Below are 11,216 nucleotides of genomic sequence, written 5' to 3'. Positions count from 1 at the left end.
AGCTCCGCCTGTCGCTTCCCCAGCGTGAGGCACAGCCGTGCTCGCCCACCTGGCTTTTTAGGTTGCTGCTGGGATCCAAACTCAGGTCCTCGTGTTCTGTGACAAGCACTGTAATGACGGAACCACCTGTCCAGACTTTCTTTTTATACTTGGTGGCGCTTCGATGAGCCCCCACACAGGCTAGGCTCGATCGCCATCACCGACTTCCATCTCAGGCCCGGAAACACTGTCAATCATGCGTTGTCATCATACACTCTGACAGTGTAGGAAAAATGCCACCCATTTCTCAGGTGAACAAACTGTGTGGTGTGGTGTGGTGTGGTGTGGTGTGGTGTGGTGGTGCATGTCAGTAACGCAGCACTGGGGAGGCAGAGGCAGGAGGATGCCTGTAAGTTTAAGGCCAGCTATATATTGAGAACCTACCTCAGAAAACTAAAAGAGGAGAAGGAGGAGGAAGAGGAAGAAGAGGAGGAGGAAGGAAGGAAAGCCCCCTGGTGCAGCTAGAGCACAGCTCCTCTGAGGCTGTGGGTTCCATACTCCAAACCACACGTAAACATATCTCTTGAGGTATAGGGTGAGGGTGGGAGACCCCTCCACCCTCTCCTTCTCCTCAGGGCCTGTGCTTTAGTGTGGAGGTAGGGGTGAGGGAAGAGGGGACTCACTTCTCCTAACATGCTAGCTACGTCCAGAGTGTGGCAACCCATCCCCCATCCCCACGTAAAAAGTGTTGTGAGAACACATCTACCCAGTTCAACAATTCCAGTGCAAGGTAGGAACCCTTTTCTAATTAACCAAATGATTCATTTAACTAAGTCAACATCTCCAGCCCCTCGGTTTCTTCAGCAGTCTTAATCTGTAGCCCAGGCTGGCCCAGAGCTCTCACTCCTGCTTTAGCTTCCCTGGTGCTGGAGTTCCAGGTCTGCACCAGCGTTTTCAGCCGCCTTTTCCCTTCCTCCTTTCTCTCGTGACTGTGCATGCGTGTGCTGTGTGCATTAGGGTGCGTGTGGACACAGAGGCCAGAGGAAGCTACGGACTACCCCTGCTCCGTCACCAACTTATCCTGGAGACAGGCTCTCTCACCGAGCCTGGAGCTAGGTTGCCGCTCAGCACGCCCCAACCACCCTGGTGTCTCTGCCCTCCGCAGTGCTGGGGTTACAGCACACAGGCCATATTGGTGTTTTTCCACAGGCGCTGGGCCTCTGAACCCAAGGGTCCCTGCTGAGCCGTCTCTCCAGCCCTCCCATTTCCATTAAAAAATACTTGATTTATTTTTAATTACGTGTATGCAAGGTGCTCACGGAGGCCAGAAGTGATGAATCCTCTGGATCAGGGTCCTTTTCAAGGATCTGAACCTCTGAGTCATCTCCTTCCTTCCTAATCTATCTGTCTGTCTATCTGTCTATCTGTCTATCTATCTATCTATCTATCTATCTATCTATCTATCTATCTATCTACCTACCTACCTACCTATCTATCTCCCATCCGGGGTCTGGAATACATCCCAGGGTAGCCTCCAATTTGCTTTGTAGCCAAGGATGACCTTGAACTCCTGATTCCCCTGCCTCGACCTCCCCTCCCCAGTGCTTACACCACCTCAGCAGCACTGTAAACAGTAGTAGGGATCAAACCCAAGGCTCCCTGGGTACTAGGCGAGCGCTCCGAGCCACATCCCATCTACTGTCTTTATAATGGTGTCTGAGCAGTCAGACTCCAAGGTATCAGAGTCTTACTTCCGCCTTGTTTATTATTCAGGGGTGTGGGGTTTTCCAGGCTGACTAACAGGTCTCTGGCTCCTAAGGCAGGGGGCATGCCGTCTCTCCTCTCCAGTCTTTATCTCACAGCTTCTCTCTTCCCATGGGTCAGGTGTATAAAAGCGCCACAGCAGCTCTCTGGGGGCCGGGCCATTCTCGTCATGTCCCCGCTGTGCCCGCTGCTGCTGACTCTGGCCCTGGTGGCCGTGCCCGGCGCCCGGGGCACCTGTCCGGTGCCCGCAGACCTGAAGAGGGAAGACGGGACGCGCACGTGCGCCAAGCTCTATGACAAGAGCGATCCCTACTATGACAATTGCTGCCAGGGGGCCGAGCTGTCCCTGGAGCCGGGCACCGACCTGCCCTACCTGCCCTCCGGCTGGGCCAACACAGCGTCGTCTCTGGTGGTGGCCTCGCGCTGTGAGCTCACTGTGTGGTCTCTCCCCGGCAAGGGCGGCAAGACACGCAAGTTCTCTGCAGGCAGCTACCCCCGCCTGGAAGAGTACCGAAGGGGTATCTTCGGAGACTGGTCCAACTCTATCTCTGGCGTCTACTGCAAGTGAGTGCCTGTGACCTTAAAGCTACAAACCCCCTACCCAGCCCCACCACCCAAGCCCAAGGTTCACCCGGAATCCAGAGACACCTCCACCCCCAATTCATTCTAAGAAAGGTAGATTTTCTCTAGAAACTGTTCCTGGAGGGCCCATCTCCAAGTGCACCCCAGACTAGGCCTCTTCTCCTCCACCTTATGGCCCTCGCTCCCTGAGTCTCAGATAAAATCTAGGCTCCCCAGAGTAGGAAGCTGCGCTCCACTCCACTTGGGCTCTCCACTCCGTTCTAGAAGACCCTCCCCTTCAGTGGTACCCTCTAGTCTGCGCTTGCATGAGAAGCCCTGGCCTGAGACCCAGGAGCTCATTCGTTCCTTTGGGGCCTCGGACCCAAAGCCAGCCTCTCTCACTGCATTTGAAGGCCCTCTAGACCCAACTCTCATACCTAAGAATCCCCTCAGGCCTCAAGACCCCAGGCTCAAGTCTTGAAGACTCAGTCTAGTCTAGACCTCCACCCCCACCCACTCTGTCTAGATGAGCCTCAAACCCAGAAACCATTTCCAGACCTCCCAGACCCAATCCTGGGGGCCCCCGAGTCCAGCAATCACCCCAAGTCCCACAGACCCCAGGTAACCTCTATCCCACTGCAGAACCATCCTAAACCAACACTGCAGAACCCCAAAAAGATCAGCAGCCCCCAAATTCCTCCAAGCCAGGACCCCTGAGCCTAGAGCCTTGAAGCCCCCCCCAAGACCTTCCGACTTGGGCATCCCAGTGCCCTGGCATCCCTGATGAGAACTCCTGTTTCTGTTACAGGTGCTCTTGATGCCTTGAAGGCCACCATCTCTAATTACACACAGTGCTGAGCCCAACCCCACCTCACCTTGGGGATTGCTGTGGTCCCAAGAGCCAGGAGGCAAGATGGCCCTGCTGCCTGCCACCAGAGCTTCCCTGTAATACAGCCCTTGAGAAATTAACCCTGTGTGCCATCTGCTTGTGTTTGAGACTCAAATCCACCCAGGACAGGATGAAAGGGGAGAGCGGAATGATCAGATCTGGGTCAGGCCATACTGGAGACACAGCCTTAGATTCTGACTTGGGGTTGGAGGTGAACAAAGACACCAGGGGGCAAGGAAGGGCAATGCTGGCTGCTGTCTAAATATTTACTCCTGTTTTACCTTGGGTAAATATCACTCAGCTTCCCAAGGTCCTCACCATTCATGCCTAGAACATCAGGGGTCATTCTAGGACCTTGTGCAGGCTAGAGCCGTGGTGTGTTGGGTGATGTGGTAGTCTTTGATTTCTGTTGCTGTTATTATTGTTTTGTGTGCATTTATTTAAATGTTGGGCATGAAATCCAGGGCTTTGCCATGCTAGCAGGTGATCTACCATGGAGCCACACCCCCAGCCCCTCACTGGGGGATTCTAGGCAGGGGCTCTACCACTGAGCCACACCCCAGCCCCTCACTGGGGGACTCTAGGCAGGGGCTCTACCACTGAGTCACACCCCCAGCCCCTCACTGGGGGATTCTAGGCAGGGGCTCTACCACTGAGCCACACCCCAGCCCCTCACTGGGGGATTCTAGGCAGGGGCTCTACCACTGAGCCACACCCCCAGCCCCTCACTGGGGGATTCTAGGCAGGGGCTCTACCACTGAGCCACACCCCAGCCCCTCACTGGGGACTCTAGCAGGGGCTCTACCACTGAGCCACACCCCCAGCCCCTCACTGGGGGATTCTAGGCAGGGGCTCTACCACTGAGCCACAACCACAGCCCTCTCTGTACTTTTTATTTTGGGATAGGGTCTCACTAAATTGCCCAGACTGTCTTTTAACTTGAGATCTCTTTACCTCAGCCTCCTTAGTAGCTGGACTTAGAGGCTTGACTCAGGGACGTGAATTACATTTAACGTCTCCTGTCTGACACGTGGAAGACACTTTAGTTCAAATTTATGTTTCAGGTTGTGATCTCTGCTTGACCTTTGCCCCAGGCACGAGGGCTCTTTATGGCTATCTGGTTTGGGTGACTGTGGATGCTGGAGGAGACACAGTGTCCCGGGCAGAGAGATATGGGAACAACTCTTCAGGAATGAAATCCAGGAGGAGTTGGAGACAGGCCTGGGATTTAAGGCGAGTCTAAGAGTTAATGGATGAGGGAGAATGGGTAAGTAGAATTACTTCCGGGGCATTCACTGGGGGATAAAATAAGATCTCCTGTCAGGGGCCTATGAAATGGATCAGCATGCAAAGGGGCTTGCTACCAATCCTGATGACCTGAGTTCGATCCCCAAGACCCACAAACAAGGTAGAAGGAAAAACAGAGGTTAGGCTAGGCCCAGTGGTAGAGACCTGCAATCTCAGCTACTCCGAGGCTGAGGCAGAGGACGGAAAATGGAAAAGTCTGGGCCACTTAGCTAGACCCTGTCTCAGAATTTCTATAAATAAAAAGAGCTCTGGGGATATATTTCAGTGGTAGAGAACCTATTCAGAACACACAGAAGAAGCTGAGGTCAATTCCAAGCACTGCAAAAAGGAGGTCAGAGTTCAATGCCAATGTAACAGATCCGGAGGTCACAGAAGTACCCAGAGGTCAGGGGTTTGCTGAGTGGGTGAGATGCGAGCTGGGAGAAGCTCCGGGGAGCAAAGACCGGGCAGACTCAGCCTCTTTGAGCACATGTGTTTTCACGGCCGCTCCGGGGAGTTTATTGACCACCCTGAGACCGGCCCTGGGGTCACCAGGAGCGGCCCCAGCTCAGAGTCGCACATTCGGGCAGACATGGGTATGTCAGGGGACCCCAGGGGCCAAGCAAGGTCTGGGAGGCCTGGGACGGGAGAAACTGTTAGGGAGGGGCTGAGGGAGAGGAGGGGGGGGGGGGGGTGAAGGAGACGGGCTGAGGGTGAGGGAGGGGAGGAAGAGAAGGGGTCAGGGAGGGGAGGAAGGCTGTGGAGGGAGAGAAGGGGTCAGGGGCAGGAGGGGGGTCAGGATATGAAGAGGTCGGGGGGGGCAAGGAGATAAGAAAGGTCAGAGGGTGAGGGAGGTGAGGAGGGGTCAGGGGTAAGGATGGGGGAGGGGAAGGGATGAGGAGAGGGGTCATGGGGTGAGGAGGGTCAAGGGGTAAGGGGGGTTCAGGGATGACAGGGGTCAGGAGGTAAGGAGGGGTCAAGGGTGAGCAGGGGTCAGAGGTAAGGGGAGGTCAGGGGTGAGCAGGGTCTGGGGTGAAGAGGGGTCAGACTGTGGCTAAGCACACACACAGGGAGGGGCAGGAAGCAGGAGCATCGCGGGAATGCTAAGGACTCAGAGGTGACAAACACCAGGACTTCCAAAGGGTCGTGCAGACTCGGAGGGCCCTGTCAGTGGTCACTCCCGGAGCTGCACAGACACGGAGGAGTCCGTCACCCTCGTCCTCCGGAGGCCGCCAGCCTCCATGCGGTTCTTGGCCTTGTGCTGGAAGTGGACGTAGCGCACTCCGGGGCCGTACTGGCGGAAGACGTGGGACACCTGAGGCAGCCCAGGGTTGGGACGAAAGTCAGCAGGGTCCCCCAGCCCCTGTCCCCCCTCCCTCTGCCCAAGGTCTTGGGAAAGCACAGCTGTGTGGGCAGGACCGGCAGGGCATCGCACCTGAACCCAGCGGCCAGGGGGACCTCGGCCATTGGTGCGCGGGGCCACGTGATGCTGGGCAATGACCGTGCGGCGGTCGGCCGCCAGCAGCCACACGTGCAGTTCGTACACACACTGGTCCAGGCGGCTGTCCTCGAACCTGCGGGAGGGAAAGGCTTTCACTGCAGCCTGGGCCTGACACACAGCTCTCCAGATCCCCCCTCAAGCCTTGTCCTCTGTCCAGTGGGGGAGTAGACATGTCACCAACAGTGACCGCTACAGCCGTAGATGGGGAGGAGCAGGCAGGAATCCAGGTGAGATGGGGTACAGGCAGAGGGGAAGAGCAGGATGAGGGGGCTGGTGGAGGCTGGGTGGGATGGGGAAGGCAGGGGGGAAGGCAAGGCATATGACTGGGGTAGGCTGTGTGAAATCACCCCTTAACAAGGGGGAAATGAATGTGGGAATCACAGAGGGGGACAGGCTTCGGGAGATAAATGAACAGCCTGGGTCAGAGGGACCCCACCCAGTTGACACCTGGGGCCAGGGGAGGGAGGGACCACACTGTCAAGGGGTGCTGATGAGGGGTGCAGGCTCTGGGGAGCTTTGGATGGCCATGGTCAGGCAGAGGGGGGGGGAGGGCGGGGCACACCAGTCCATGATGGTGATGTCAGGCTGTTCGTCGTCTAGCAGCTCTTCCCAGAGCTTCTTGGCCAGCAGGTTCACACACTGCTCCTTCACAGTCCAGCTGCAGAGACAGGAGAGGAGATGGTTCTGGCAGACCCACAATCCAGGGGTCTCCCGGGGAGCAGGAGACCCGCCCCCACCCCTCCCCTCCTCCCGAAGCATGAGGGCCTGATAGTCTTGGTTCCTAGGAGACCCTGGAGGACAATGTACTCAAGCCCTCTGTTCCAGATAAGAGCTGACACTTAAGATGATCTGAGCCAGGCCTGGAATCTCAGGTACTCTCGTGGCTGAGTTAGAGAACTGGAGGTTCAAGGCCCACCTGGGCAATTTAGTGAGATCCTAGCTCAAAAAGTAAAAAGAGGACCAGAGGTGTGGCTCAGTGGTAGAGCCCCTGCCTAGTGTGGGGCTGGGGGTGTGGCTCAGTGGTAGAGCCCCTGCCTAGAATCCCCCAGTGAGGGGCTAGGGGTGTGGCTCAGTGGTAGAGCCCCTGCCTAGAATCCCCCAGTGAGGGGCTGGGGTGTGGCTCAGTGGTAGAGCCCTGCCTAGAATCCCCCAGTGAGGGGCTGGGGTGTGGTTCAGTGGTAGAGCCCTGCCTAGAATCCCCCAGTGAGGGGCTGGGGTGTGGCTCAGTGGTAGAGCCCTGCCTAGAATCCCCCAGTAAGGGGCTGGGGTTTAAATTCAGTCCTAGAGATTTGTCTAGTTTAAGCAAGACTTTAAGTTTAAGCAGTAAAGCAAAAACATTTTTTAATGGGATTTAATTCTGAGCCCCTGAATTACACCCTCTCATCTGCCATTCAGGACCTGGACTGGGGTTAATAGAGGACCCAGGTGGCTCCCAGGGAAAGAGGATGAGAGTAATGTTTATCAAACACCCACTGTGTGCTGCCAGACATCTTGGGCGCCTATGTTGCCCGTTTCATAGGCATTCTGTCATGACTAACCCTGTCCCCGAGCAAGAAAAAGGGCTTCCTCTGCAGGAGCCACAGCAAAGAAAGCTGGAGGAGGGACGGCGCAATTCCACCTCCACCCCCAGGCCTGAGGCGACTCACCTGAGGGGCCCCTGGAGGTTCTCGGTAGTGATATACCATCCGTGGAAATTGCCTGGCCGGTGGGGAGGACGGGAGAGGTGTGAGACATCATTCCTGGAGGGGCCCCATCCTCCTTGGCTTACCCATCTCCCCAGTGCTTACCCAGGTCCGTCAGGGGTTTCCGGGTGGGACCCGTAGGGGGCGCCGGCTGGTAGATATTAATGCCTGAGTCACAGAAGGGAAGGCTGCCTCAGGCCAGTGCCCACCTCCTCCTGTCTTCCTACCCCTGGAGCTACACCAGAAGGGCAGGAACCCAGGCCGGGCTAAAACAGCCAACTGGGACTGAGGATGCCAGTGGGCGGTTACGGTGCGTCTTTGGAGCTCCGGAAGACATCTAGAGAAAGGGACCGACACAGACGGAGGGGAGAGAGAGAGAGAGACCGAGACAAGGTGCAGAGTTCGACAGAGAAGTGCAGCAGCGACAGACGAAGCAGAGACAGAAACAGGCAGGAACCGCAGAGGAAGATGAAGAGCCCGACGGGCTGGGCCAGGTGTCCCCAGCTGCGTCCGCACCTTCGGGGTTGGGTGAGCTGAGCAGGTTGCGGTAGAGCGGCCGTTCCAGGAACAGCAGCTTCCAGCTGAGGCTCGGGGGCAGCTCCAGCTTCCCGCTCAGGGGTCCCCATTCTTCCAGCAGCAGCTGCCTGGCTTCCACCTCGGTCGGCGCATTGGGCTGTGGGAGCTCGGGAGTCTCCGGGGATGAGGGAGACCGGGGGGACGGCGGCGGTGGCGGGGACTGTGGAGGCGGTGGCAGCTCCTCGGAGCTCTGGGACCCCCCAGCTTCCATCCTGCCGCTGAGCACGTCTCTGTCCGGCGTCTTCTCCATCCCCAAGGTCTGGGCGACTGGGTCGCGGTTCCAGGATCCAGGTTAACTGGGGGTGGAGGGGCGGGACAAGTCATCAGGCATTTAAGAGAGGGCGTGTTAGGGGAAGGATTTGAACCCCGGGGGCCCTCCTCCCTCAGATCATGAGCCCAGTTCGCAAGATCCTTCTCCTCCTGACCTAGTGATCCAGGACCCCCGCCCCCTCCCTCAGACCCAGGGGTCCAGGCTCCAGACCTCTTCCCTCAGAAGAGGTTCAGTCCCTGCCCCCTCAGCTTCTCACCCCTCTGTCCCAGTTTCCCCAGGACCAGCTGAGGCCCTCCCCTGGTCCCTGGGGCGAAAGCCAGGTTCTCTAACGATGTGTATCCTCCTAAAGGCTGATCTGGCAGGACTGAGGCCAGTTAAAGCCAGCCCCCCATTTTCCCCTCCTCACCCCATGTGGGGCTGGGAATGGGCAGGGGTCTAGCCTCAGGCACATCTTCACCTCTCCTGGGACACACCTTAGGTACTCAGACATCTTTTGTTCTGGAAAGCAAAATAGACGAGAGTGAAGCCGGACACAGAGATTGGGATGTCAGAGGTGGGGACCCAGGGAGTCTGGAGGCAGTAGCCCCTGACTGGGCTTCTCCGGGTGACTCTCCCTCCCTGCCTCCTCCCTCAGAGAGGACGGGGCGCAGAAGAGGCAGGACTTTGGGATGTGAGGAACCTGTAGGTCCAGATACTCAAGGCCACTTCCTGTCTGTGGCCCATCCCCTCCCCGGTCTGGTTATCCCCAGGACACCATCAGCAGCCAGGAACCTGGGTGCCAGAAGGGCTCCTTAAACCCAATTCACTAACAAAGGACAACTAATGAGATGATGGACAGACAGTAAGCAGAACTGGGGCCTGAAGACCCCCTGCAGGAGCTCACCACAAGAGCCCAGGGCAAGCCGGGCGGAGGTGGCGCACACCTTTAATCCCAGCAAGGCAGGAGAATCTCTGTGAATTGGAGGCCAGCCTGGTCTACAGAGTGAGTTCCAGGGAGAGAAACCCCTGTATCAAAAAACCAAAACAAAAGCCCAGGGCAAGCTACTACTGGCGTCTTGGTTTTTCTCTTGCTGTTTTTTGGGGCTTTTGTGTTTATTTTGTTTCCAGACCAAGTTTTATGTAGCCCAGGTTGGCTTTGAACTTATTGTGTAGCCCACAGTGGCCTCGAACTACTGAAGTTCCTGCTTCTCCAATGACAGCACACGAGCTTGTGGCGCCATGCCGTGTGTGCTGCCGTTGCTGCCCCCACGCTCCCAGGCCAGACCCGCACACTCCCTGTCCTTCAGACCCAGAAAACAAGACAACCTCAGACAGACACCTGGACGTGGCACTCACGCCCATCAGCGCTCACGCCCCAGTTATGAGGCCTGCCTTCCTCTCATTGTTTCTAACCCGGAAATGGGGTAAGCCATCCCATCTCCTCATCCACCTTAGGAAGTCCACCCTGTTGTTACGCCCATTTTGCCAATGAAGACACAGAGAGGTCTAGTGACTCACTCGAGGTTGCACAGCAAGGACATGGCAAGTTGGACAGATGCAGGACGGACAGAAAGTCTCAGGTGTGTTCATCAGTGATCAGATTTGAATGCAGAAACAGGGCCACCGGCTTTATTGGTCAACTTAGACCCATCCAACTTTATGAGCGCCCTGAGCAGAAGTGAGGGCGCATGGTAAATCGTCTGCAAAGACAGCTCAAGGAACTGAGGCAGGAAACAGCGCACTGACGGGCTGGCTGGGAAGTCACCAGGGCCACAGGAGCTGGAGTGACAAATGTCCCTTCCAGGTGTCACCCTGCCACACCCAGCAGGTTCTCAGAAAATACCAGCAGAGCCCATGGCACACCCAAGACTGCATACACTCCTGGGGACGTCTCAGGACACGCCCCTTGTCCCAGCTACACACCCCCGGCCTCAGGCCTGTCATGGCGGGCGGGTGGGAGGAAAGCCTGATGAGTGGGGCCAGAATCCAGGGCAGGGCGTGGTTGCAGTCTGCAGAGACCAGGAGGAAGAAGCCCCAAGACGATAGAAGCTTTCTCTTCTTACAAATGTATTTATTCTTCCCGATTCGTATACACATGAACAGATATGATCATAAAATGTACTTTGATCATACTATCCCCCATTATCCTTACCCACCCCCTCCCTCTGGCCTAACCTAATATGCCCCTTCCTTCTTTGATGTGTTTTATTTGTTTGTTTTGTTTGAGAATCTTATGTAGTTCAGGCTGTCCTCAAATTCCCAGCTAGAGTGCTGGGCTGTCAGATGACCTGCTGGGTGGGCTGAACTGTTCTCTTGTGTTGGAAAAGATGAAACCTAGGCTTTGGGGAATACTAACCGGGATTCTGCCCCAGCCACACCCCAGCCCCTCCCTGGGGGATTCTAGGCAGGGGCTCTACCACTGAGCCACACCCCAGCCCCTCACTGGGGGATTCTAGGCAGGGGCTCTACCACTGAACCACACCCCAGCCCCTCACTGGGGGATTCTATCTTTGAGCCACGCCCACAGCCCTGTCTTAGGCTTTTTCTTTCCTTCTTGCCTGTGCTTCCACACTCAGTGGATCTCAGATCCTGGGGCATGTCTGATTCACAGAGGAGCTCCCTTGTTCCATCCAGAAGTCTGGGATGGGCCCCAGAACCTCAGAGAAGCACATTTGCCTGATGAGGAGGAATCTGGGTGTGCAGCTCTTTTCCTAGCGGAGCAAGGGG

At 56.6% G+C, this 11,216-nt stretch overlaps 2 protein-coding genes across 2 annotated transcripts; one reads left to right on the top strand and one right to left on the bottom strand.

The window, feature by feature from the left end:
- Positions 1-1,736: 1,736 nt before the first annotated feature.
- On the top strand, positions 1,737-3,273 carry Sycn (syncollin). Its single transcript, XM_028859148.2, has 2 exons — positions 1,737-2,307; positions 3,113-3,273. The coding sequence occupies exons 1-2, from the start codon at positions 1,808-1,810 to the stop codon at positions 3,120-3,122; spliced, it is 510 nt and encodes a 169-aa protein (XP_028714981.2). The 5' UTR covers positions 1,737-1,807; the 3' UTR covers positions 3,123-3,273.
- A 2,203-nt stretch (positions 3,274-5,476) lies between these two features.
- Nccrp1 (NCCRP1, F-box associated domain containing) lies at positions 5,477-8,530 on the bottom strand. The gene is made up of 6 exons (XM_028859140.2): positions 8,180-8,530; positions 7,769-7,831; positions 7,628-7,679; positions 6,544-6,639; positions 5,916-6,054; positions 5,477-5,795 (listed from the first exon to the last, which is right to left on the bottom strand). The coding sequence occupies exons 1-6, from the start codon at positions 8,487-8,489 to the stop codon at positions 5,655-5,657; spliced, it is 801 nt and encodes a 266-aa protein (XP_028714973.1). The 5' UTR covers positions 8,490-8,530; the 3' UTR covers positions 5,477-5,654.
- Between the last annotated feature and the right edge of the window lie 2,686 nt (positions 8,531-11,216).

The sequence above is a fragment of the Peromyscus leucopus genome, chromosome 1 (assembly GCF_004664715.2).
Source record: "Peromyscus leucopus breed LL Stock chromosome 1, UCI_PerLeu_2.1, whole genome shotgun sequence".
NCBI lineage: Eukaryota > Metazoa > Chordata > Mammalia > Rodentia > Cricetidae > Peromyscus > Peromyscus leucopus.
The sequence above is the reverse complement of the archived record's forward strand: the minus strand, read 5'-3'. Positions and strand labels throughout refer to the sequence as shown.

Bases quoted from the DNA above. Each gene is read 5' to 3' on its own strand.
- Sycn (XM_028859148.2), top strand. From the start codon at position 1,808: ATGCCGTCTCTCCTCTCCAGTCTTTATCTCACAGCTTCTCTCTTCCCA.
- Nccrp1 (XM_028859140.2), bottom strand. From the start codon at position 8,489: ATGGAGAAGACGCCGGACAGAGACGTGCTCAGCGGCAGGATGGAAGCT. The intron at 6,640-7,627 runs GTGAGTCGCCTC...CTGTCTCTGCAG, and splicing joins AACCTCCAGGGGCCCCTCAG to CTGGACTGTGAAGGAGCAGT. The intron at 5,796-5,915 runs GTGCGATGCCCT...GGGCTGCCTCAG, and splicing joins CCCCTGGCCGCTGGGTTCAG to GTGTCCCACGTCTTCCGCCA.